This window comes from Sinocyclocheilus grahami, unplaced genomic scaffold (assembly GCF_001515645.1).
Source record: "Sinocyclocheilus grahami isolate Dianchi unplaced genomic scaffold, SAMN03320097.WGS_v1.1 scaffold801.1, whole genome shotgun sequence".
Lineage (NCBI taxonomy): Eukaryota > Metazoa > Chordata > Actinopteri > Cypriniformes > Cyprinidae > Sinocyclocheilus > Sinocyclocheilus grahami.
The window spans coordinates 186,453-213,010 of record NW_015505980.1 but is presented as its reverse complement, the minus strand read 5'-3'; the positions used below and the strand labels follow the sequence as shown (position 1 = coordinate 213,010).

Here is a 26,558-nt window from a genome sequence, read left to right as displayed (position 1 = left end):
CGACCCCTTTAAGAAAGACATTTGCCTTTGATCATTGTGGCGTCTTTTAAAAATAGGTATAAACTGAAGCAGACGGACTCATTTCAAAAAGTCATTTGTTTGATACACTACCAGTCAAACGTTTTTGAACACTTAGATTTTTAATGCTTTTTTTCTCTTCTGCTCACCAAGCTTGCATTTATTTGATCCAAAATACAGCAGTAGCAGTATTATTGTGAAATATTCACTATGTGAATATATGTTCAAATGTAATTTATTTCTGTGATGTAAAGCAGAAATTCCAGCATCATTTCTCCAGTCTTCAGTGTCACATGAGCTACATAAATCATTCTAATATGCTGATTTGCTGCTCAAGAAAATTTGTTATTATTATTATTATTATTATTATCAATATTTCAAACAGTTGAGTACAATTGTTCAGGATTCGTTGATGAACAGAAAGATCCAAAGATCAGCATTTATCTGAAATAAAAAGCTTTTGTAACATTATACACTATACCATTCAAAAGCTTGGAGTCAGATGCTTTAAATTAATCAAAAGATGATAAAGACATTTATGTTACAAAAGATTTCTATTTCAGATTAATGCTTCAGTTCATCAAAGAAACCTAAAAAAACTAGTCTTCTATTACTTTTCAACATAATAATAATAATAATAATAAATGTTTTTGAGCAGCAAATCTGAATATGCAGGCTTGGTGAGCAGAAGAGACTTCTTTAAAAACCATTAAAACTTTTATTGTTTTGGGCTGGTAGTGTATATGTCATCATTGTTAGAATAATTCACTTTCAATACGTATATATTTGTATTTATGAAAAAATGAAAAAATAAGAGAAAATGAATCTGAACAAATGGCCAAATCCACACTTTAGTTGTGTTGTCTCGTCTGCAGTATCAGTCCGCCTCCTTCCTGATTGTCTGTCTCATGGTGAGCAGCTGTTATATTGCATTGCAGCTTCCAGCACATATAACCCAGCATCTGCTGTATTTCCCACAACAGTGGCTGTGACTCCACCCACATCATGCCACCCTCCACTGATCAACATCTCAGAGTGAGCTGCTCAGGACAGTCAGCAGCACGGGTCTGCATTAACATGCTGTCTTCCTCGATTTCATTCATACGACTGTATTATTTGAATTGTGTTAGAATATGCAGTATAAAGTATATGAAATGTATAGAGTTTATGTTCAGTACCCTAATCCCAAACTCATTTATATGGAATCTTGATGTTAAAAACACCAGTGAGAGGTTTGGAATTATTAAGACTTTTGTAATGTTTTTAATGAAGTCTCTTCTGCTACAAAGAGACAAGTCTACAAAGACTGCATGTAATAGATCTAATATTGTGTAATGTTATTATAATGTAAAATAACTGTTTTCTATGTGAATGTGTTTTAATGTATGTAAGTTATTTCTGTGATCAAAGCAGAATTTCCAGCATCATTACTCCAGTCTTCAGTGTCACATGATCTTCAGAAATCTTATTCTAGCATAAACAGTAGTGACAGCGTTTTTGGCATCAGTTCAGCACAACATTCATCATTTTTACATATTTCTAAAGTAGAACAACATTTTTCAATTGGCATTTTTCTCATTTAAAACGCCAAACAAATAATCATTATTATTATATGATCAGTTTATCAAGTTAAAAGCATTGATTGAAAAAAAAAAAAACATTAATTTGTTATTTCCTCTTTGGTTTAATGACATTATAGTTCTGACCTTCACAAATGATTTCTTATAGTCATTGTCACAAATTAGATCAGTCTAATTAAATTAGCTTTCCATTGATGTATGGTTTGTGAGGATAGGACAATATTTGGCTGAGATACAACTATTTGAAATTTTGGAATCTGAGGGTGCAAAAAAAATCAAAATATTGAGAAAATCTTCTTTAAAGTTGTGCAAATTAAGTTCTTAGCAATGCATATTACTAATCAAAAAATTTATTTTGATATATTTATGGTAGGACATTTACAAAATATCTTCATGGAACATGATCTTTACTTAATATCCTAATGATTTTTGGCATAAAAGAAAAATTTATAATTTTGACCCATACAATGTATTTTTGGCTATTGCTACAGCGACTTAAGACTGCTTTTGTGCTCCAGGGTCACAACTATAAATATTCTGAAATATCAGCAGCAGTCATACACACACACACACACACACACACACAGCGATGTCTCTCTTCCGATTAGGTGAGCTCTCAGGAGAGTCATTGGGTACAAAGCGTTAACATCTGGCATCCATTACAGCCCCAGATCAGTTGTGATTTGTCCATATGATGACTCTGGCCTAGCCAGACGCGGGGGGCTCACATCCTCCGCTGCAGACAGACCAGCGCTGCAGTCACTTCTGTTTTCACACCAGTGTACAGCACACACACTATAATTAGCTCTGCTGGCCTGAGCACACACACACACACACACACTCACACACTCACACACACGCATGCACGCACGCACGCACGCACGCACTCACACACACATGTCTGGTCAGCTATCCTTGTGGGGACTCTCCATAGATGTAATGGTTTTTATACTGTACAGATCATATATATTCTATTGCCCTACACCAACCCTACCCCTAAACCTACCCCTCACAGGAAACTTTCTGTATTTTTAGATTTTCAAAAAACTTCATTCTGTACGATTTATAAGCTTTTGTACCCGTGGGGACCACAATTTAGGTCCCCACCATGACACGAGTCCCCATGAGTCTGTGTGTAGTCAGGTTTAAGTCACCACCAGAATATATAAACCAGTACACGCACGCACGCACACACACACTCACACACACACATGTCTGCACACACACACACACACACACTCACACACGCGCACGTGCACACTCACTCACACAAACACACACACACGCGCACAGTCAATGCTGTAATGTAAACTTTGTAATGTGTTCACATCAGCGCACTTGTAATTAGGAGACTTTTGTTTTGTTGGAGTCTTTTTTTTTCTGCTTGCACTGGTTAACAACAGTGATCCTTTGCCTAGATCTGATAAAGTGATTTGATTAGTGGTTAATAATGCCCATATAATGTCCCTAGCTGTTTATGTTTAGTTAAAAATTTAAAAACAGTATTTACAGATAATAGCAAATTACTATTATTATTATTACTATTATTAAATATTATTCATTTCATTGAATCATTAATATGTTAATATCCTACTGTATATCATGTATAAACAGTGATTAGAAGTCAAATGCATTTAGGTATCTCTCAATTCATTGTGCATTTGTTTTCACTAGAAAACCGTCTGTCGTTTACAATTAAATGGTATTCAAATTCACCTACTGTGACCAATGTCTTCTGGCACATGGCCAGCTTCATCACATTACTCAGGCAGGCCTGCAGCGTGAAGTCTGGTCCACTCTGCACACAGAAGAGACCATATGAGCATCATGTAAAGTGACCAACCACAGTTCATTCTCTCTTTTTTTATATATATAAAAACATCTATATGACTGAACATACATCATATTTGGGGGTCCATGGCATAAAGAAGTGTTACAGTTTTTTTTTTTTACTGCTTACACATAAAATCTTTAATTTGTCACACAATTTCTGAAACCTGACACTCAAACACCAGAACCACACACCACATCTGCAAAACCATACACTAATTCTCAGCCTTTGACTTAGTTTTCAATTTCATAAAACACTTTTTGCAAAACACAACACACAATTCTCTATGTAACACACAAAAATGAACAGGAACTAAAATTATGCCAAAGATGTTTGCAAATGTTTGCTTTTGAGATATGTTTGTGATATTTTGAATGCAGTGCTTCATTTTGCAAGAGATGTGATGCATTTTGTATTTTGTGTGTGCAATTATTGGATTTGTGTGTAAATTACAACAAAAAAAAAAAAAAAAGAGGCAAAGTTTTGAAAATCTAAGCAGCTGAAAAAAACTGTAAAATCCCTGGTTTAGAAAACACTATAATATTTATGGTACAGTCCTGCTGGCATAACCTAGAGTTAAGTGGCAATAGTTCAATAGTTCACCACCAGCAGCGTCTGAATCATCAAGTCTTCAGGTTCCAGTCCAGATCATGTTATCCTCTGCATACTATGCAACTGAGCGCACTATAATGAGCACTTGGAGCTTAAGCTTGCATTGGACCATCTGCATGCGTGCCACGTCCAAACTGTCAGCGTCTCAGCCATCCGCGTGCTAACTACCTTCTCTCTCAGCAGCCGACCAGAGCTGACAGCCAGCCATTTACCAAAAGGCTGAATGATGTGCCCTAATTAGCGTACACCACTCCCCTTTGTGCGTGTGATTAAGTAGTAACTGTATAAATTTAGCTCAATCAGATTTGTTTTGAGATAATGCGCCTCAGGAGAATTGAGAATCATCTCGCATTATTCCACCGCTGGTAGAGACCTGTGCTCAATGCATTCGTTTTCAGGTCTCTAAATGTGTCATGGCATGTGGTATGTACACATATGCAATTTTTAGTTGATTAATAAAGTCAATCATATCTCATTTTGAGTAAACCTTTGACAGCTGGATATCAGCAGTCCACCGTGTCACCATGCACATTTCACTGCCGTTTCATTTATGCCAACACTCTCACTGTGTGCCTGCATCATTTTGTCGAACAATGTCCCCTACAGTGAGGGGCACTACTATACTTCCCTATGCCAAGACACGAGCTGGCACACACATTACAGCCTACAGACGTCTTACATCTCGCTTCATCTGTATTTTCAGCTTTCTATCAGCTGTGCCACACAGAATTATTGGTGCGTTCACGTCATGTGGGAATTACCATAACTGTGAGTTGCCGAGTGGTAATAATAACCACTCATGCTTTTGGCTAAATTTGTAATTAAAATTACACAATTCTTAAATAGAAGTAAAAGTAGAATGTTCTAAACGCTCACACTTACAGTGTTTTAAAACTGCTTCAATCTTATGTTTCCAGAGTCCTGTGATTTATCCTGGATTTATATGGCACATATTGATTGAAATATCACAAGTAGAGTTGAGATGAGGGGTTAAAGGGGTCATATGATGCGATTTCAATTTTTCCTTTCTCTTTGGAGTGTTACAAGCTCTTGGTGCATAAAGAAGATCTGTAAAGTTGCAAAGACTAAAGTCTCAAATCCAAAGAGATATTCTTTATAAAAGTTAAGAGTCAGCCACGCCCCCCTAAATCGGCTCGTTCTAACACGCCCCCACATGTCTACATCACTATGTGGGAAGATTTGCATAACGCGTAAAAATACAGTATAAGTCATTATAATCCATAGTTATGTCCCCACTGGATGCCATGAATGCCTCGTTTATAATGGGTTTTAATGTTTTTGAATCGTCGCTCCGGCCGGACAGGGCATCATCACAGTATGGTGAGGGGCGTAACATTTCCGTCACACGCTTGAGGTATTCGGCCAATCACAACGCACTGGATAGCTGGCCAATCTATGTTTTTCAGAACGATGAGCTTTGCGAAAATCTACGCGTTTCAGAAAGGCGGGGCATAGAGGAGAAACAATAATTTACAGTATGTGGAAAAGAATGTGTTTTTTGAACCTTAAACCACATAAACACATTTCATTACACCAAATACACAAAATAATGTTCTTTTTAGCAGCATCATATGACCCTTTAAGGGTAAGATTTGTATGGGTACCAGCTCATGTGAGTGGGAGCAAAGAAAGACAGATAGACAAAGACTACTCCCTCTTGAGCCTACTGACCCCATGTATCCCGACATCTTACAGAGCATGTTCACCTTGTGCTACATGAGCCGCGGCAGCTTTCAAGCATGTGTCGCACCACAATTTAAATAAACACACATCCTTTGATCACACCTGCTCCCAAAAACCTCCCTCTCTCTGACCAGAAGGCCGGGTGGCATGAGGACCTCGCTCGTTGATGGTTGACAATCAAGGACATTTCGTTTTGGGCAATATCAGGGCAGTAACATTCTCCCAGGGAGTCCCTTATCCATAGGCTACTGGCAGACAGACAAACACTCAGTGACAGCCATTTATGGCCAACTAGTGAACGCCATCTGTCAGACACAGTAGGAGAACATTACGGAGCACAGAACCGAGAGCCTCGCTCTTTTATGTTGTCGTATTTAGAGTAAAAAGGGATGCCAAATGCTGACTTGGATGTTGTAGATTGACTAACACAAAAAGGATTTGCTTCTCTGTCATTCAGCTCCAGGTTTGGTGCTTTCCCGTTTAGTCTGTTTAGCTTGTAATTTGCTTGTCGGCAATGAAGTCCTTCCAGGATGAATGCTGATGAATTATCAATTTAAATGAGCACATTCTGCTTGAAGTTTCTGGTCCGTACGTGGAGGAACGACGGCATCGTAAACGCAGTGATCACAAAGAGCAAAAGTTTTTCTAAACTAATAAAGCAGGTCGACGCAAACGGCATTTCCGCACAGCATTTGAATCATACCCGTGTATAGCGTGAACAATAGCAAACGTGGACATTACCGCTTTAACTGCACAATTAACATGCAAATGAGCACTGACACTAATGGCTGTTGCAAAACGCTCTTATGATGGAAATATGCTTTCTGTTTTGGCTGTATGGGATAAACATTTGTCTATGAAATCAGCTGATGACAGGCCTTAGGCATTCCCCGGGGGCCGAGCAAAATGGCTCATGCACCTGCCACCTAATTCAGCCCAGGACATGGACTGGAGAAACTGGCAGGCATAATGAACTGCATTCATCCTGTCAGCAGAGTCAATAACTTATCCCCACAACTGCTTTTGTTCTCGCGCAAGCTCGCGGGTTCCTCCGATGTGCCCCATGCCCTTATTCAATTGAAATTTATTTTCAATTGCAGCCCCCGGTGTTGCCCGGCACAAGCCTGGCTTTGACGGTACTCTCTTTAGCCCTGGGCCGGGAGCATTGTAAGCATCCACGTCCATTGTTCGGGACCTTTGAGCGGTCTGATGGTAATAAGGCCACTCTCGAAAGTGTAAAATCTCAAGTGTTTCCAGTAACAGGTGTGTCCACTGACGAGGACTACCCATTTGTCATGTGTGAAAAGAAAGGGCTCCACTTAGCGTAGCTGTCTTTTCGACAGCGGCCGCGGGGAAATTACCCGGGAGCATGGGAGTCTCTTCCAACCCCGCTTGACCCCTCCGAGTTTTACGGCTGGCAATCTGGTGCCTTCTTAGCTCGCTTCAGCGCGCTACGTAAACTTTGCATCGAGCGAAAATTAACCTGTATGGCTAAATCTGGCGCATTTACATGATGGACCTAGGCGCTGTGTAAAATAAAGCATAAAGAAAAACAAAATGACACCAGGATAGCCAGTTAAGCTAAAGCATCAGATTATGTTTCAACAGGTCAAGTCATGCAATATGCTTCTAAACGTGCCGCTGAGGTCGGTTTAGTTCACCCGACCGTTGTTCACTTTGACAACTATCTCAACTTTGTAAAAGGAGACTGTAAACAAACATGTTATCATAACAATCAGAATGGTTAATGAAGCACCAGCAGGAAAGAAGTTTATTAACCACCAAACTGTAATTAAAGGAAACAAAGGGAGAGGCATGGAGCGAAAAATACCATGAGGCGTTTAATTTACTTTCGAGCGAGCGTGTGAGAATAGCTTCGCGCCGAGCTCTCATTGGCTGCATCGCCGGCCTCGCAGATGCTTTTTTGGAAGACATAACACATAAACACAGACTTTGACAAATGACAGATTCTGACTCCAGTATGCCGCATGCTGTTTCCATTTTGCTGGCCTGCAGTTTAGGCGCTGTTTGGAACACAAAACAATCTAGAAGCAAGAATAGACAGACCATAATATACTGTAGGCTAGCAGAGAGCTCTGAGCATTAAACTTTGCCATGTAAATATTATCATGTGGTGCTTGCACTATGCATTAATGATGGCAAAAAATCATGTGATGGACGATCAAAACTCCTATAGCCACATCTGGAGACCAGAATAGCATAGAGATTTGAGGGTGGGCTAATTTCAACACCAAAAACACCATAGCAACCACTGAGTAACACCCTGGCAACCACGCATAAGAACTTAACACTGTAATAGCAAGATGTGAAGAAAATGTGAAATTGCTTTTTGAACCACTTCATTTGAAGGCAGATTCACGTTCAACTTCTTTTGCGGATCATTTCAGAGTACATGATGCAAGTTTCAACAATTAGAATGTTACAAGACACCATACAAGACACGACCGAACGAGTTCCGATGGCAATTGCGCAACGCTGATTGGTCAACTTCAGCTGAAGCACCGAATGACATACACTAATGGATTTAGCATTTTAAATAATAATAATAATAATAATAGGGAGCATTCCGGAAAACATGTTTTTTTATTTAAAATTAAATGAAAACGACAGTGATGTCATTCAGCATCGCGACTGGCCTTCTTTCTTGATTTTATTTGTATATTAAATTGTGGTCTTTTTCTTTCTTGCATACATTTTAGCATCTATAAAGTGTGATTAGCGCGCTGAGAAAAATTGATAAAATTGACATAGAACCAAAGCCTAACCCCTACACCTTACTTGAACACTTTTAAACTTCTGCCTTGCACTGCTAGTTTCCTTCTGGAAATGCACATTGAATGCAACGTGCACACTGTAAAGTGTGCTCATAAGGTTTCGCTCTGCCATCGACAGAAGCCAGTTTGTCACCCAGTTCCTACACTGTAAAAATGATTGTGATTTTAACAGTAAAAGACTGTAAAAATGCTACAGTAAAAACCTATTAACTGGTTAACAGTAAGTTTCCATACTATATTCGGTGAATAAATGTAATTACATTTAATGTAATTTTACAGTAAAATACTGTTAAAAATACGTTTTTTGGAAGTGAAAAAGAAAAAGTCATTGTATAATTTACAGTATAAAGCCGTAAATTGACACTCCCAGAGTTCCCTGCATGATGCATCATATTTGATGTTTTTTTGTTGAAATAACATGTTTTTTCTTATCAGTTGTGTACATTAGGGTTTAATCTTACATCTAATGTTGTTAAATGAATGTTTATTGCATTATTTCAGAATCATGTGTGTCACCATGATGGTGTTTAGTGTTTATGTGAATGACACTGTGTGCACCTTCTGTATATAAGTATGCCCTCCTCAGCTCGTAGAAAAGCTGTTTGTGATGAGTGTTGGTTCATACCGTGACTTTCTCATCACCACCAGTTTTTGGTGGTTATCAGTGCATTACAGCAGATATTAACACTTCAATAATTTGGTTTATTAAGTGTCAGCGGGCGAATTAAATGATAAAATTGCACTGGACACATTTGAAACACAAAGGCAGTCCCTCGGGTCCTTTCACAGACTCAGCTCAGATCAGATAGGCAGCAGCTGAATGTATGTTTGTAGAGATTACAAGTTAATTGTTCTTAGGGGAATGGGAGAAGACAACATCAGAGAGGGCTTGCGGATTACAGCACCCTAAATGCAGAAGATTTGATATTCAGGACTCTATTCTTAGGGGATGTAAATGAGGCGAAGGATTAAAAAGCCCTTTTGTAACTAACTGGTTGAGGGGCTCAAGTCCCTTTTTAGACAAGCAACAAGAAGAGCCTGGGCGAGAATGGTGAGCTAGTTTTACACTTTGTTTTCAGGGACTACAAACAGTGTATGAACACTGGCCAGGACTCGAGCCAGATGGACGGAAAGCAGCGCACAAACGCTTGCAAAACGCCGCTCTGGCAATAGACATTTGCGTAATTGGATTCGTTCTGCTGTGCAAAGCGTTATTTCATCCGCTGAGTTTCAGAATCAGCGAATTAGTATTTGTCGTACACTGTAAAAAAATAATACAATCTGTGACATTTTTCATTTTCTGTTGCCAGAACTTCACCGTAAAAAATATGATTGCAACATTTTAGGTTTTACAGACTTAACTTAAATTCACAATAAAATACCGTATTTCACTAACTGATGTAATGTTAAGGAAATATTCTATTATTTTAGGGATACCTTTTAGGGATATAATAACAAATAAGAGAATATTTCCATTTTCATATCAAATGTAAGAAATGGATTAACCAAATCATCGCAGCATTGTATTAGAATAAAACCATAAAACAGAACGGTTCTATTATTATTGTTGTTATTGTTGTTATTAATGGTATTTTATTTAAAACGGTCTCTTGTATTATGTTCATTGATGTAAAATTGTTTAGCATATTTTATGTTTTATTCGTCTTGTTTAATCGATGCTTAATTAGTATCCTAATGAATCAGACTTTGTCATTAATTTCATTTTGCTGTCTCACAACTCCCACCATCCCAGAATGATATGTTGTGTTGAAGCACCGTGTAAAACATTTTTCTTTGTTTCTATCGTTAAACCAGTTTTTTTTTTATCGTTTATTATTATTTTTGGACTTGCATTTACATGCATTCGTTTTTATCGGCTCACAATGCGATGTTTAATGGCATGCACAAATTAAACGTCTGAGGACATTACATTATTTTCTCTCTTTTTATTGTTTCCTTCGTATTTCTTTATACATGAATTCATTCATCTCTAACGAGTATTTATTCTGACCGGCCAAGGAAACGTAGCCTGTTATGTTTTGGAACATTTTCTTAAGTGTGTAAAATATTTGATTGCATAGTTATATGAAACGAAACTGACAATTGTCATTATTTTCTGTAACCATTTTGATGTAAGAACAGACTGAGATTTATTTTCAATTACAGCTGTAATAAGTTAACTGCATATGGCACAAGTAATTTAATATGCACAACATGTTACAAAATATACAAAAAACAGAGATATTTAGTGTAGTTTTTTTTTTTACAGCAATGTTTTATTGAAATTTCATCCAGGAACACTGGGCAATAATAAATATCTCATTTGTCAACAAGAATGTACAAAAATAAAGACCATGGCAATCTCTCTGGAATAACAAAATGTAGGAAAAAAGATCATGCTTATAGGTTGTTTGAGCAAGATGCCATGCCGAAGAATTTCAAATAAAGATACGACACAGAAATAGCACGACTGAAGGTTCAGCTATTACTTAGGCTGACAATGGATGAATAAAATAATCGAAGGAGATATAATAATAATACCACTCTAGTGCGAACTAAATCCATAGTCGTACAGTTTTCATCCGAAATGAAATGTCACTATCCTTGTTACAAGGAACATGTGGGATTCGTCTTTTCGTGCCCACTGCAAAAAGATACATGCACGCAACTCCCCCACATCACACGATCAACAAGTAGCCTCGCCGTCCCTTACGCGAATTCCCCACGACAGCCACAGTGTGCGCCAGAAGAAATATGCAACAGTGAATGAAGCGTCATAACGTCAGAATCTAAAGGAGATTCCACTTTAATGTCGGCTCTTACTGCTTCACAGTAGAAACTCGGTTTCACTTTATTTTGATGGCCCCTTGAAAACATTCTGTTGACTGTAATTCATATTGCTCTTACATATCTACGAACTCTCAGAGTATTAGGGTTAGAATAAGTGGAAATGTACTTGCAGAGTTACTTATGTCTGTTGGGACACCATCACAATAAATAGTTAGCAGACGTGAATCTACTTGCACTCTAATTAGAGTTAGTTGACAAGTTGGTGCAAAGTTACTTATTGTCAACAGAATGCTCAAAAGGGACCATCAAAATAAAGTGCTACCAGAAACGGACGATATGGTTACCACGGCACATTTTTGTAAGGGGAGTGAGTGCTCGCGTTTCCAGGGCAGCTTCAAACGCACAGACTCCACCTCAAATAGAACAATTTACTCTCATTTACAGTGAATTTACAGCGCGTTATGCAGCACGTACTCCATAACGGTAAAGTAGTTACCTTACAACGCAATCGAAGAGATCTTCGTTACAAGGACGAACGAACAAACAGACAGACAAACAGATCATGCAAAGTCCAGTCCGTTCGCTGTTCACTTCATCACGTCCTTGTTCTCTGTGGAAAGCCTCGTCAGTCCTGTGGAGGTGATGGGCAGGTGGTGGGGAGGCGGCGGCACCTGGCAAATCGTGCAGGGGCACGGCAAGCCCGCCCAGTGCTGGAACGAGCCGCCGAGATGCAGCGGAGGCGCGGGGCTGCTCTTCATCAAAGAGTGCGGCGCCCTGATGGAGGTAAGTCCCGGTAACGTGCTGGAAAGCGTCGACGAGGTCAGTGCGCTCCCGAGGAGAGGATGCACCTGGTGCGCGGCCGGGCTCGCCGTCCCGCAGTGAAACGCCGAGTGGTGGCCCCCGTAGATCTCGCTCACCAGCCGCTTCATCTCGTCCAGCGAGCTCGTCAGCATCAGGATGTAGTTTCTGGCCAGCAGAAGCGTGGCGATCTTGGAGAGCTTGCGCACCGACGGCCCGTGCGCGTACGGCATGACCTCGCGGAGCCCGTCCATCGCCAGGTTCAAGTCGTGCATGCGCTTGCGCTCTCGGCCGTTGATCTTCAAGCGCAGATGCTGGACCTCCTGCTCGGTCACCTGCTTCTTGAGCTTGTACTTGCTGCCGGAGGGCGTCTTGGACGCGTGCTCGCCCGTCATCTTCTGGAGCAGCTCGCTCTGCGTGGAGGACACCGAGTTCAGGCGGCCGTCTTGAGGATGGAGGTGGTGGAGGTACATCCCATCCATGTCTGGAGAGGACGCTCTGCTGGAGCTGGAGTCCGAATTCATTTTATGGCTGCGCTTGGGTAGGAGGTTGTCTCTTGCTCTCCTGCTCTTGCCTTGTTTTTATTTCAAGTCACTCCTGCTTGATCAGCTGATTTATCCCACTGGAGCCTCTCTCTGTGTGTGTGTGTAGACCGAGGCCGTGTCTCCTGGTTTGATTTCGCACCTCTTGCTCTGTGGCGACGCATCACAGGGCTCCGTATTTATAGCGCTGCTCGAGAGGGGCCAAACAAAAGAAGCCCCTCTATTCATAACGGTCTTGTTAGGATGACGCCCCCATTATCTAGAGCGGTGTGCTTTGACTGTCCCATTGACCAAAGGAGCATCTATTCATATTCATTGTAACGACACCATGGGGAGACACTTCAGCTCAGGAGCCTCTGAAAGTTTGCAAATACTTCTCCGCGCTTAAGAAACGATGCCGCGGGTCGCTTACAATGCACCTTGCATCGTTTCTCGTCACAGATATGCAGTTGAATATATCTATACGCTGTATGCAGGCTGCATCGAGTTTATTGGTATATGCATCACAGAATACTAAATGGAGTATTATCAATTTCGTTAAAAACCAAACATTATTACAACTAATAATAATAGAAATATCTGATTCTTGAAGTTGAGCCTTATTCTTGTAAACCACAAATTCACATTAAAAGAAGTCTTGTGCAGAGCTATTTTAAATCGATACATACAGAATTCAGGTGATATAGTAATTATTAACACTCTAATCTTTAGAATAGTAACTCATTTTATTCATTCTTTACCTTGACTTATATTGTTACCTTGATTATAACTGCATATCTCTCATTGCATAAAGAACAATGAGATTTATTAACAATGAGAACACGCTTTACAGATACAGTTTTTGACTTAATATGAAATTACTGGTTAATAAAACTGATTTGAAAATATAAAACAAAGATGTTGCTATTGATGCAAATGTTTTTAATGTTTGAACATTATTATTATTATTTGCAAATAATAATATGAAACAATTTAGATTGTGGATGACATATTTCTCTTGGGGTGAAATTTAATGCTGTCAAATGAAATATATATTTTGTTAATTTCATAAATAGTTTTTTTTAAGCCCCTTTCCCTGGTATAAAATAGCTCAATTGCTTTGGCGTGTTTATTTATATTTCAACATGTTACAGAAACAAAGTCAAGGTAAAGAATGAATAAAATTAGTTACTATTCTAAACATTATAATGTTATTAATTAATATATCTCCTGACATGAACGAAAACAGAATTCTGTATGCATCAATTTAAAACTTACCTCTATCTGGCAAGATGCTGTAAATTTATTATGATATAAAAAAGCAGACAATATGTACAGATATTGCTCGTGCATTAACAAAATTGCTAAGTATATCAACAGCATTATAATGATTCTTATTAACAAATACATATATTTCATTATTATATGAAAATATGCCTATACTGATTTATGCTTACTTTGAGAAATGTTTAATTCCGAGATCTTTTGATTGAATTTGTCATCACTTGTTATGTATTACAAATATAGCAAATATAATTAATACGTTGGGTAACTATGAAATATGTTTATCTTTACGACATATAAATGATTGTCTTATTGGCCGATGATGCACACTTGCTATCACAACCTCTCATGTCACAGACTTTACATCTGAATAAGTAACTAGAGGAGTGGAATCCATACTGAGATTTGATTTGTTATGATATTGTTGCAGTCTAAAAGTCTTAAAGGGGTTTGTTAATATGAACCAAATGTCATAATACATAATGCATAATAAGATGCCGTTTTGTATGATATACTGTCTCATAATTATGGAAATGATCTAGATTTCTGTGTAGAACGTGAGATTAAAATCAGGGTAACCATCAGAACAGGTAATAAAAATGACAGCAAGTATGATGAGAGATGAAAACTGTCCCACGGTATTCTGAAATAGGTACAAGTTCCCGATTTTGTGTATGCAGAGAGAAAAAAAAGAGTCTTCCCTCTGGTAGTCTCACTGGTTTTCCACAGCAATACAATCCCCACATAAAAAGAGTGAAAACATGAATTCACCGCAGCATAGAGGAAGCTGAAAGGAAAGCGTTTCTCATAAAGGTGCTGCAATGCAAAGAAAAGCTCGGGGCTGCTTTACTCTCTCTTGGTGGCATTTGAAAGTGTAAAGCTTTGAATACCAATTGCTTGAACTGGACATATGTGAATCCTTTTTAATCCTACTAATCCTGTCTCCAAGTGTTTCTTTGTCGGTGGGGGCGACCACATAGATCCAAGTGAAAGTGTTCCTAATCCGGCCAATGTGGAAAAATGTCTCAGTGTGTGAGCGGAGGGGAGAGGGAAGATGTGGCCGTTACGGGGATGTAGAGTGGTGGGGGGTCCCATTTACTCTCTGCTGCTCCGAGAAGGAAACCCAAACAGCAGGACCCCCTTCACACACAGCCCAACCCTCCCACGCTCTGCTGACGATCCCAGAACCGAGCCGAGGGCGGCGGTACGGTCTCCGTGGGCAGAGCTGGAGTGTCCGACTCATTGTTAAGGCTCTTTATAACAGCCGTATTCGTGCTGTTCCCCACATGGCTCCTGCTCTTGTAACGCTCATGACGGCATGCATGCATTGCATGAGGTATGCATAGACATGTCAAGGCATTTCAAATTCTACAGTGGCTCCGAAAACGATATAAATACACACTTAAAAAATGTGTATCAATTCCATTGCATTAGATAATGAAATTTCCACCCAAGTAGTATCTGCAAACAAATGAGGCTAGAGGTTTTCCAAGATCTTTTTCTGGGCCATTTCTGCACTGGCAGTAAGTCATTTTACGTAGAGCTACAGTCAGACCAGAATTCATTCAGACACCTTCAACATTTCTCACATTATCACAGTTGTGATGGAATTTGTAAATCTTCAATACATTTAGTAAGCAATAAGATCTGAGCAATCAGTAAGACTTTCAGTCTTCACAATTATTTTATTCTTTATTGATTAGAAAATCCACAACGCAGTTTATTCGCTATAGTTTAGAAAATGGTAATACTGTATATATATATATATATATATATATATAATATTTTTGGCTATTGCTACAAATATACCTGTGCTACCTATGACTGCTTTTTAGCTCCAGGGTCACATATGTGTGTATACTGTGTATATTTATTATGTATCTATAAATACAAACACATGCATGTACATATTTAAGAAAAATGTGTTCTGTTTATATACTAAATATATTTATATATAATATAAAATATAAGAATATAAATATATAAATGCATATACATGTAAATATTTTCTAAATATATACATCCATGTGTGTGTATGCATAATAAATATACACAGAACACACACATATATTATGTAAACAAAAACTTATTTTGGATGAGATTAATCGCGATTAATCGTTTGACACACACTCTTAAAAATAAAGGTACTTCACGATGCCATTGAAGACCCTTTTTTGTCTAATTGGTTCCATAAAGAACCGTTTACATCTTAAGAACCTTTCTGTTTGACATATAACAAAATAATATGTATGCACTATTCATATTTTACCTATATGATAGGCCATTATGTAGTTCTGTTTTGTTCAGCAACTCACACAGGTTTGGAACAATAAGTAAATGACGACATAATGTTCATTTTTGGGTGAACTATCCATTTAACGGCATTTTTATAAGCCAGTTGAAGTAGAGCTATCCTTTTTACTCATGGGAACCAATTTAGACAAATCAAATGTGGGTTTAAAAAAGAACATTTTCAGATGAATGTACTTGGTTTGAATTTTTTCAGAACTGGAAAAAAAGTTTTGCTCTTTTTTGTGACGATGCCATAGGGTTGCTGAAAGAAAGATATCAATGAATCTTTGAATCCCTTGATTCTATATTCTCTTATCTTACAAGTAAACAAACGTTGACATTCGAGAAATCTAATTATCATTGCGATCAAACGATAAAAGCTCACTAATTAAAGAGCTTGTAAGAAGCAGCACAATGAATGTGAGGTTTCTAATTAATATTTTCAGGGTTATTTTCCTCAAAGAGGACATTTGCATTCATTAGGCAAAATCAGAGGAATTAACATTTCAGTGCAAACACATACCTTTATGTTCCTCTTTAAATTGAGAAGTGTGAATAACTACTTCTGCAACAAGTAGTTTACTTTCTAAAGTGGTCATTCGGTGTCTCAGAAACATCTTTGAAAGATTGGCCACGCTGGTAAAGGATCCAGTAAATACCAAATAAATAACTCTTTGCAACATGGTTTGGTCCAAAACGCTCTATGTTTATTCAATAAATGCTTTATCAGACAGGCTTGCATATTGCTGTAGCGCATGTGCAATAAGATAATCCAACATTACTTAAAGATGTGTAATGTTTAAATATATTTAGTTTAAATATGTAGAGACAGCTACGCATAAGACATTTCTGTTTATTCCCCATGTCTAAAATGACTGTATCCATATGTACAAGTCATTGGTGTATGGTGAGGAGTTTTTGCCACAAGGTCTGCATTTACAGTCACAGCAGAGGTTTCTGCAGACCAGTCAAGTTCTTCCACACTGACTCAATCAATCATTTCTTTTTGAACCTTGCCTTATGCACAGAGGCATTGTCATGTTAGAATAGAAAAGGGTCCTGTCCAAACAGTTGCTATTAAAATTAGAAGCACACAATTCCCTAGAATATCATTATATGCTTAAACATTAAGGTTTGTACTCATGGAAATTACTAAAGTGACTAACCTGTTCATTAGAAGGGGGCGTCCCAATACTTTTGTCCATATGGTGTATGTTGACATTATATATGTAAAGATAAAAGATAGTGACCTTAAACATTAAGATGATTAACAAATATTAGCATGCAGAATTTTTGAATATTTGTTGTTTTCATAAACTTGCAAATATGAATTAAATACATATGGCTAAAATAGTATGGTCGCTACATATAATATCATATACAAATGAACTATTAATTATGTAAATACATATTATGGACATATGTACATATATACATTTTTCTATAGGTATTTTACATATGTTGCAAACATATGTCTTCATATATCAAGAGAATTGATATATGTGACATTTAATAATATCACCATATGCAGAAGGTAACATACATGGCAATATTATTAACAATATATGCCATTTTGAAATGGAATGAATGCAGAAATAAATTGAAAGCTTTCCATGTCAGAGAAGGTGGAGACCCAGAGAATCCCCACCTGTTACATAATGGACCCATGGCACTTCGTTTAACAGTCAGCTCAATCAAAGATTTCCAGGAAAGTTATTTCGAAGCAACAAAACAAACTCCAAAACCATTTTGTTTAAAACTATGTCACTCCTGTTCGTTCTTCGATTTCACTTGAATATATCAGGGCCTTAAAGGGTTAGTTCACCCCAAAATGAAAATGTTGTCATTAATTACTCACCCTCATGTCGTTCCAAACCCGTAAGACCTTCGTTCATCTTCAGAACACAAATTAAGATATTTTTGATGGAATCGGAGAGCTCTCTGACCCTCCCATAGACAGCAACGCAACTGAAATGTTCCCAAGTCCAGAAACGTATAGCAAGGAGTGGGAGGGTCACAACTTTATGAGGGCTTGCCTAAATGCGCCCCTGGATTGTCTCCCATTAGAGCGTCCCTCCCACCCATCAACAATGCCCAACAAGATCCCAGAGCCAAACCAAGACTGTGACGGATTCCTAAACCTTGGAGATTCCTGGCTGCTACTTATTTCAATTAGGCAAAAGAGGTAGGGCCTTGTCCCATATGGAGAAACTGAAGATGATCTGCAGTCTTGTGGACTGTACACTCTCAGGGAAGGAAAAAAAGATACAAAAATTTTACTTTTAGGGGTACGACTGCTTGTCACTGAGGCAGCACTCACAAAGGGACATCTCCGTACCTTATCTTCCCCTAAAACAGGGGTGTCTAAACCTGCTCCTACCTTGCAGAATTTAGCTCCAGCTCTAAGTAAACACAGCTGATCCAGCTAATCAAGTTTTTCAGGATTACTAGAAACAGGTTGGAGCTAAATTCTGCAGGACGCTGGCCCTCCAGGAGCTGGCCCTCCAGGAGCAGGATAATATAAAATATAATAATATAAATATATAAATTTTAAACAAAAACTTTTTTTTTCGATGCGATTAATCACGTTTAATCATTTGACAGCACTACTTAATATCCTAATGATTTTTGACATAAAAGAAAAATCGATCATTTTGATCCATAAAGTGTTTGGTTGGCTATTGCTACAAATTAACCTATGCGACTTGAGACTGGTTTTGTGCTCCAGAGTCACATATATTATTTCTATGGGCTTTTTGTGCCTTTATTCGGACAGGACAGTAGAGAGCAGACAGGGAATCATTGGGTAGAGACTAGAGAGAGGGGGGAACGGGATTGGCAAAGGACCACGAGGCAGGATTCGAACTCGGGTCGCTGCTGTATGTCAGCGTGCCAAACACGAGGCTATTGGTGCCGACACAAAGCTGTCCCTTTGAGGGTTAAAGACATGGGACTGTATTGTAGAACGATTACAGAATGCTTTTGGCAATTATATTTTAGCTTCAACATTCATAACTGAAACAATTTGTTACCCTGGACCACAAAACCAGTCATAAGGGTCCATTTTCTGAAATTTAGATTGATACATCTTCTGAAAGCTGAATGAATAAGCTAAAATAAATAAGTTTTGATATATTTACAGTAGGAAATTTACAAAATATCTTTATGGAACATGATCTTTACTTAATATCCTCATGATTTTTGGCATAAAAGAAAAATCAATCATTTTGACCCATTCAATGTATTTTTGGCTATTTCTACAGGGTCACATTTGTGTTCAGTTGTTAAGAATGCTATGATGAACAAACGAATCAGAAACTTTTGTTGGTCACATATTTTCTGCAATAATCCAAAACGAAAAGAAAAATCCTCTTGTTTTTGTTGAGGAAACTGTGTGATGCTAACATCAGAATAGCGTACAAAATCCCTGCAGTGCACTGTTATACAAATATATTTCTTCTCAAAGAAGTTGGGGGTAAGTTTTCATGTTTGTCACAATCTATGATGGCTTTCATTAATGCAGGTCATTTTGGCATAATGTAAAACATTCACACTACACTTTGGTCAGACTGTACGAGCGGACCAACAGAACTTTCCATTGATTTCATAACTCATTTCCAGTCTATAAAGAGACCGATTAGAATGCTGATGTTTGTGGCCGGTCTGATTTTATAGGGAGTAAAAAAAAGAACACACACACACACACACACATATTCATTGTGCAATGAACACAACATATACAAATGCTGAGTTTGTCAGCCAGATCCAAAATAGCTGCAATTAAACCAAACAATACAACAGTCAGAATCAACAAGGATAAACAGAACACATCTTGCCAAGTAAGCATAAAATGGAGAATTTAGTCTCCGTCAGATCTTGTTTTCTGTTTCACTAGGACTACAAATACTGACTATGTGAGTGACTTCAGCAAAAGTTTGGCCAACAACAGCAGGAGAAGAGAATGGCAGTTTAATACGTAATGTACACAATATGATTATGCCATGTAGCGATGTATTTAATTCGCCAACAGTCCGAATAGCTTTTTTTCCCATATTTTTATCTGTTCGCATTTAAAATGCTAATGCCCACTTTATTACATGCTCTATCAAATGCAAATGTTTTGTTTTACTGCGGCAAAGTTGGGCTGACAAAGGCATTAGCATATCTTATGCCTTTCTCCTTAGCATGCGCTGGCGCATCGAGAGGCGTGAAAATGCTATAAATTACATTAACAGACGCATTAGATAAACAAGCCGAAACGATGCCGCCGTTAAGACCTGCAGTGAGGTTGCTTGGGCAAATGAAGGTGTCTGGCTTTGCTAGCATATGGCGCACCAATTTTATCAAATCAACACCGTCTGAACATTAGCTGGAAGCGTCAGGCGAGCCTGGAACAGTCTAATAGTCATCATTTTAATAACAGTTTATGACAATGGATGATTTAGAAACTTCAAGAAGCCTAAAAACAACTTTTAATTGCTAGTTTTGATAGATGCACCTATTGGAATTTTATATTAGAATGATTTCTGAAGGATCATGTGACAAAAATTAGCTAAAAATTCAGCTTTGATCACCGCAATCAATTACATTTTAACATATATTCACATAGAAAACATTTATTTTACCCTGTAGTTTAATTTGATAATATTATTGTTTTTACTGTGTTTTTGAGACTTTTTTCAACATTAAAAATCTTAGTTATTGCAAAATTTTGGGGGGAAAAAATATTAATTTTATAAAACGGCTGAAACAGAGGCAGTTGCAAGTTATTTAGACTTGACTTACCTGTTGAAATAAATGTTAATTTATTATTATTATTATTATTATTATTATAAGTAGTAGTAGTAATAGTATTCAACAAAGCACACTGGTACAAAGCAAAACTGTATGACCACCAACACTGATCTTTTATTTGCCCCACTGTATATATATATATATATATATACAGTATATTATTATAATTTTTTTTCTTCAGTTAAAATTTTTAAATAAATATTCAATTATTAACATGTCAAATATTTAAGTTTAAAATATATTACAATAGTACACAGTTATTTTAAACTGTAATTCTATTTTACAATATGACCTACTGTTTTACTGTATTTTTGATCAAATAAATGCAGCCTTGATGAGCAGAAGAGACTTCTTTAAAAAATCGTAACTATTTCAAACTTTTGAGTGATACTGTGATCAGTACGATAAAAAATATTGTTCCTATGATACAATTAATATTATTATCATCATCATTAACAAATTTAGCAAAGCACTTTGATACAAAACAGCAATACTGTCTGACTAACAACACTTTTTTTTCTAACAACAAAACTTTTTTTGGAATTAGAAAGGCTTTTTAAATTTTAAATAAATATCCAATTACAAACATGTCAATATTTCATGGGCCATATTTCTCATGTAATATAAAACTTGCTCACAAGCCATGGTGATGTTTTGTGTTTTCAGTTGATTCCTTTCAGTGAATTGGTCAAAATTACTCATTATTGAAACTGAATCAAAATGTAAAATGACTTATCCAGTAAACAGGCAGAAAGTCACTGGTCAAAAAGAGTGAGAACACATCACAACAGATCGTTTTTCACTCTCCACATTCTCCACATCACACACCTTTCTGAACGCAGCACTGATGGAGACACAGGTTAAGAGCTGCTGCTGGACAATCTTCACCAGACGAAGACGCACGGAGGCTTTACGGAGGCCTGAACATCCTCAGTCCCACTTCACACCCATCGTGAGCTGTAAGAAAGCCTCAGCCCCAAACAGATGGCCTGCAGTCTCTGAGGACACGAGGCTACATGGACAGCTCTGGCTCTTCTGGAGGGAGGGCTGATGGAGAGGCATATGGCTGCAGTCCTGTCCCCTGCTGACTGCTTGTCAGCTCGGCACACACACACTCACTCACTCACTCACTCACTCACTCACACACACACACACACACACACACACACACACACACACACACACATGTTGGTTTTTATGGTTTATGAGGACTCTCCATAGATGTAATGGTTTTTATACTGTTCAAACCATATATTATATTGCCCTACACCAACCCTATCCCTAAACCTACCCCTCACAGGAGACTTGCAAACTTCACTCACTCACTCACTCACTCACTCACTCACTCACTCACTCACTCACTCACTCACTCACTCACTCACTCACTCACTCACTCACTCACTCACTCACTCACTCACACACACACAGGACACACACAGCGCTGCTGTAGTGGCTGGCAGATTGCAGCACAGGACCCCCCACCCCCCGTACCTCCCCATCTGCACCTAAAGACCCGCATGCCCCGACAATGAGGTGGCCATGTCCCTGCCTGCACATGAGCAGAGGGGGCCAAGAACACAGAGGAGGGGGGAACACATTAACAAGCTATAATCTCAAATGCCTTATCCATAATGCATTGTCTGGGCCAATTTACATGGTGTGGAAACCTTCGGGGAGAAAGGGCCATCCATCACATTACTTTATTAGCTTTCCAGCCCGTCTCGCACAGTCCAGCCTTTCCCTTTTCTGTTTTTTTAGGTCCTGTTTTGTCATGCTTGTTGTACCGAGCACAACTGGCCCCATAAAGAACTCTAAACAGCTTAATTGTGAGGTTGTAAAAAGATAAATAAATTGCATGTACAGGACAGAGCGAGTACGACACATAATATATGCAGACGTAAATGCTTCTAGCTGTGCAAGCTCAATTCGGTTTGCATTTCAAAATGTGTCAAAAAGCAAGTACAGTAAGTTTTATTTTTCAGGCAGTTTTTTTCTGCTCATACTTTATTTTAAGGTCTATTTCTCAATATTAACTACAACTTGTGCCTCCATTAACTCCTAATTACTGCTTATTAATAGTTAGTAATCTAGTTGTTAAGTTTAGGACTGAGGGATCTAAAATATGGACATGCAAAGTATGTGCTTTATAAGTACTAATAAACAGCCAATATGCTAGTAATATGCATGCTAATAAGCAACTAGTTAATAATGAGAATTGCTCCCTAAACTAAAGTGTTACAGTTTTTCTAAAGAGGATCGCACTGCTAATTTCTTGGGATCAGGAAATTAAGATTTGCGATTATGGTCAATTTGAGCACGTTTTGATTATGAATGCACCATATAAATATACAATAATAAACTGTTTCCTTGTGTTAAACATCGCATTAAGAACATCTATCGTTCATTCATTTCTGCGCATGTGCAAGCAAAAGTAATTGAGTGCTGTGAAACACAAGCTTTTGTGAAAGTTCAGTCTGTTTTCCAGGCTCTGTTAAACAAATTGCACGTATGGGACAGAATAGAGGAGCTGTACAGTAAAATGAATGCTGAGGTTCAAGCCAAATCTTTCTCAACAAGTGCAGCCCGAATGAATTCCCCCATGAATCAATCAAATCAGCTCCAATTATGAGTTGGGGTGTCTGGTGGGGTCAATGGAAGGCTTGTTACCGTGAACCTGCGATCATGCTTAGACTACTAAACAGTGCTGTTGTGAGGGTCTGTGACAGATGAGAGCGTCTAATTACCTTCGAGTTCTGTCACTTCAGTTATTCTGAAAGAACTACGCTACATTCCCAACACAAATACTACACGTCAGGATTATTCTGACAATCACATTTTGGTAACAATAGAGATAAAAAAACAGTGTGTGTGTGTGTGTGTGTGTGTGTGTGTGTGAGAGAGTGTGTGTGTGCGTGCGTGTGTGTGTGTGTGAAATTATATATACTTTACTTCAAAGTGCTTCACTGAGTGGATAATACAGAGTGGATCAAGCAGTGTCCCAGTGTATTATATTTGAATAACGGTTAAGTAGGAGTCTTTCTGGTGATTTGCCATGGGCAGTGTTTAATACTATGTTCCAAATATGACATTTAATTGTAAATGTAACCAGTAAAATGCATTATAATAATAAAACCTAAAAGTTATTTATATTTATTCATTTAGAAAATTTTCATTTGCTTTTAATATATTTCAAGACTCAATTCTATTTCAAAATGTACAATAATTATATTATAATGTATAATTACTGCAGATTATTATTATTATTATAATTATTATCTTAAGAACTCATTTATGCAACATAGTCTTAACCATGTAGACTGAACTGAAAGGTTATAAACTGCATTTTTATGATTTTATTCCCCCATTAAAACCTTTCTTCTTTTGGAACACAAAACGAGATGTTGGGCCGAGTCTTAGCGACTGAGAACCTCCGTCACAATTCAGTTTCATTCAGTTTTTAAGAAACATTTATTAAAGTCTTTCCCAATGTAAATATTACAAAATATACCTGATTATTCTGTGTTATTTACTTGATTATTATTTACACTTTTTAAAATGGAACTTTCCTTCTATAAACGAAAAAAATCTTCATGAAATTTTAATTTCAGTAACTTATATATTTTATAAATCGTTATTTTTAATATATGACCTAAATAAAGATATTATCTGATGATATAAAAATTCAAATGCAAGTACAATAAAGTATCTTATTATTGCATTTGCTTTTGTATTAACACAAGACTATAAATCAGTGAATTATAATTCAATAAAAAAGTCTGACAACCTTTAATCCACAATGTAATAAAACTGGAGAAACACCATGCCAGTTTTCACTCCTGCTGTTGGACTGTCCTCATATAAACTTTCCTGACAACTTTTAAAATATGTCTGCATCTTTCACTGTTGATCGGACCATTATGTTTGTCATCAGACCATTTTCTCTCTCTTTTTGTCTTGAATTATATTTCTCGACCTCAAAGGACTTCCGATTATGACAACAGTTTCTTTGAAAAAGTACCACCATTATATTCTGTATGAGACCATCATAATAATCATCATGATTTTTCACAGTGCCGGCACGTGAAAAACAAAGCTGACGTCTGGAGCTGGAGACAGCAGCCCACCATGGGCCTAAACCCACAAAAGTGCCAGTTTGTTTAATTGTCGCGCATGTATCTCCACTGGCACGCCAAGCATCTCCAAACACCTCCCTAACTCATTACCGCCCCCACAACCCAGACTTTACCCACAATCCATCTCAGCAGTGAGGACAGCACACATCGTGCCGGCAGCCACTGAGAAAGAGGTTTATAATTGTAATCATATATGTAGAGACGCTGCATTTGTGCCATACTGTACGATTAGTAAGACAAATAAGTAATAATTTGCTAATGACAACATTATGTTGAGTCAGTTTAGGGGCAATTAAAGTGAGTGATATTTACATATGCCTAATGAATCACCGTGCAGTGGCAGCTTCAGGAAGCCTCATGAATATTCATCCATGCATCCGCTGCAGTTTATAAACTGAATTATGGTTGATTTGCCCTTTTAAAAAATGAACATGGGCGCATCTCCCACGAGGAGCGAATGAACAATAAAGGCTGATTATAAAAATGTTTTAGTGGTGAACTGCCGGTGAGGAGACCAAAGGCTGATTTTTATAGACTTCCCAGGCATTCGTGCAAAAAAAAAACCAGGAGAATAAATAAAAGCCATGCGTTGGAAGCACTGGAGCAATCTGTGGTCCCCCACCCCCATTCAACTGGTTGGCACCCATTAGTGAGGTCAACTATATCAGCGAGGGTTCCCCAGCAATCAGCTCAAAACACAGCCTTAATTTGTCATTTTTCATCCGAACGCCTAGTCTTTCAGCAGGTGCGCTGTTGTTTGATATCCATACGCTGCATGTTTTAAGATGCAAAACAAGGCGCGTTCGCAGGGGGAGACACAGCAATTGTCTGATTTTTCCCCGCAAGTTTTGCATTTGTTAATTGGTCGCTATATTAATTGCGTTTTGAGTTGGGAAATGCAATTCCCTGGGTAGATTATTAATTGTAAATGGCAACATCTGCCGTCATGAGAGTGATTTGATTCTGCCCACTCTGAACTTTTGACCCTCATCCATATAGCAAGTTCCTGTGTACTTTATGCTCTGGTGATCAATAAGTATTTTGAACGTTTGGTGAAATTTGGTTTTAGTGTTTTAGCGATCAAATGTGTAACGTCAGTCACGAGTTCATTTCAAACACAAGATTCTGTGGCGTCTACTAGAGGAGAATATTCAATATTAAAAACAGTGCTAGTCTTTACCTCTCATGGGCAGCCCATTGGGATCTTTTAAAGGATTTGGGGCTTTTTGGGTTCAGACGCTGTTAAATTCCCTAAAGTCAGACTTCTCAAGGTGATGGAAACCTGCTCTGGAAAAAAACATTGGAAATACAATCTCAAATTCAAAATGTCAAGAAAACATTCTATTTCATTTATATTTTTCTAATTATGCAAAGGTGTAAAATATTTCACTAGAGAGAAATTGCTC

The 26,558-nt window shown here is 37.9% G+C and overlaps 1 protein-coding gene across 1 annotated transcript; it reads right to left on the bottom strand.

Moving 5' to 3' along the window:
• Positions 1-11,917: 11,917 nt before the first annotated feature.
• LOC107561976 (oligodendrocyte transcription factor 3-like) lies at positions 11,918-12,652 on the bottom strand. Its single transcript, XM_016246534.1, has one exon. The coding sequence runs from the start codon at positions 12,650-12,652 to the stop codon at positions 11,918-11,920; it is 735 nt and encodes a 244-aa protein (XP_016102020.1).
• Between the last annotated feature and the right edge of the window lie 13,906 nt (positions 12,653-26,558).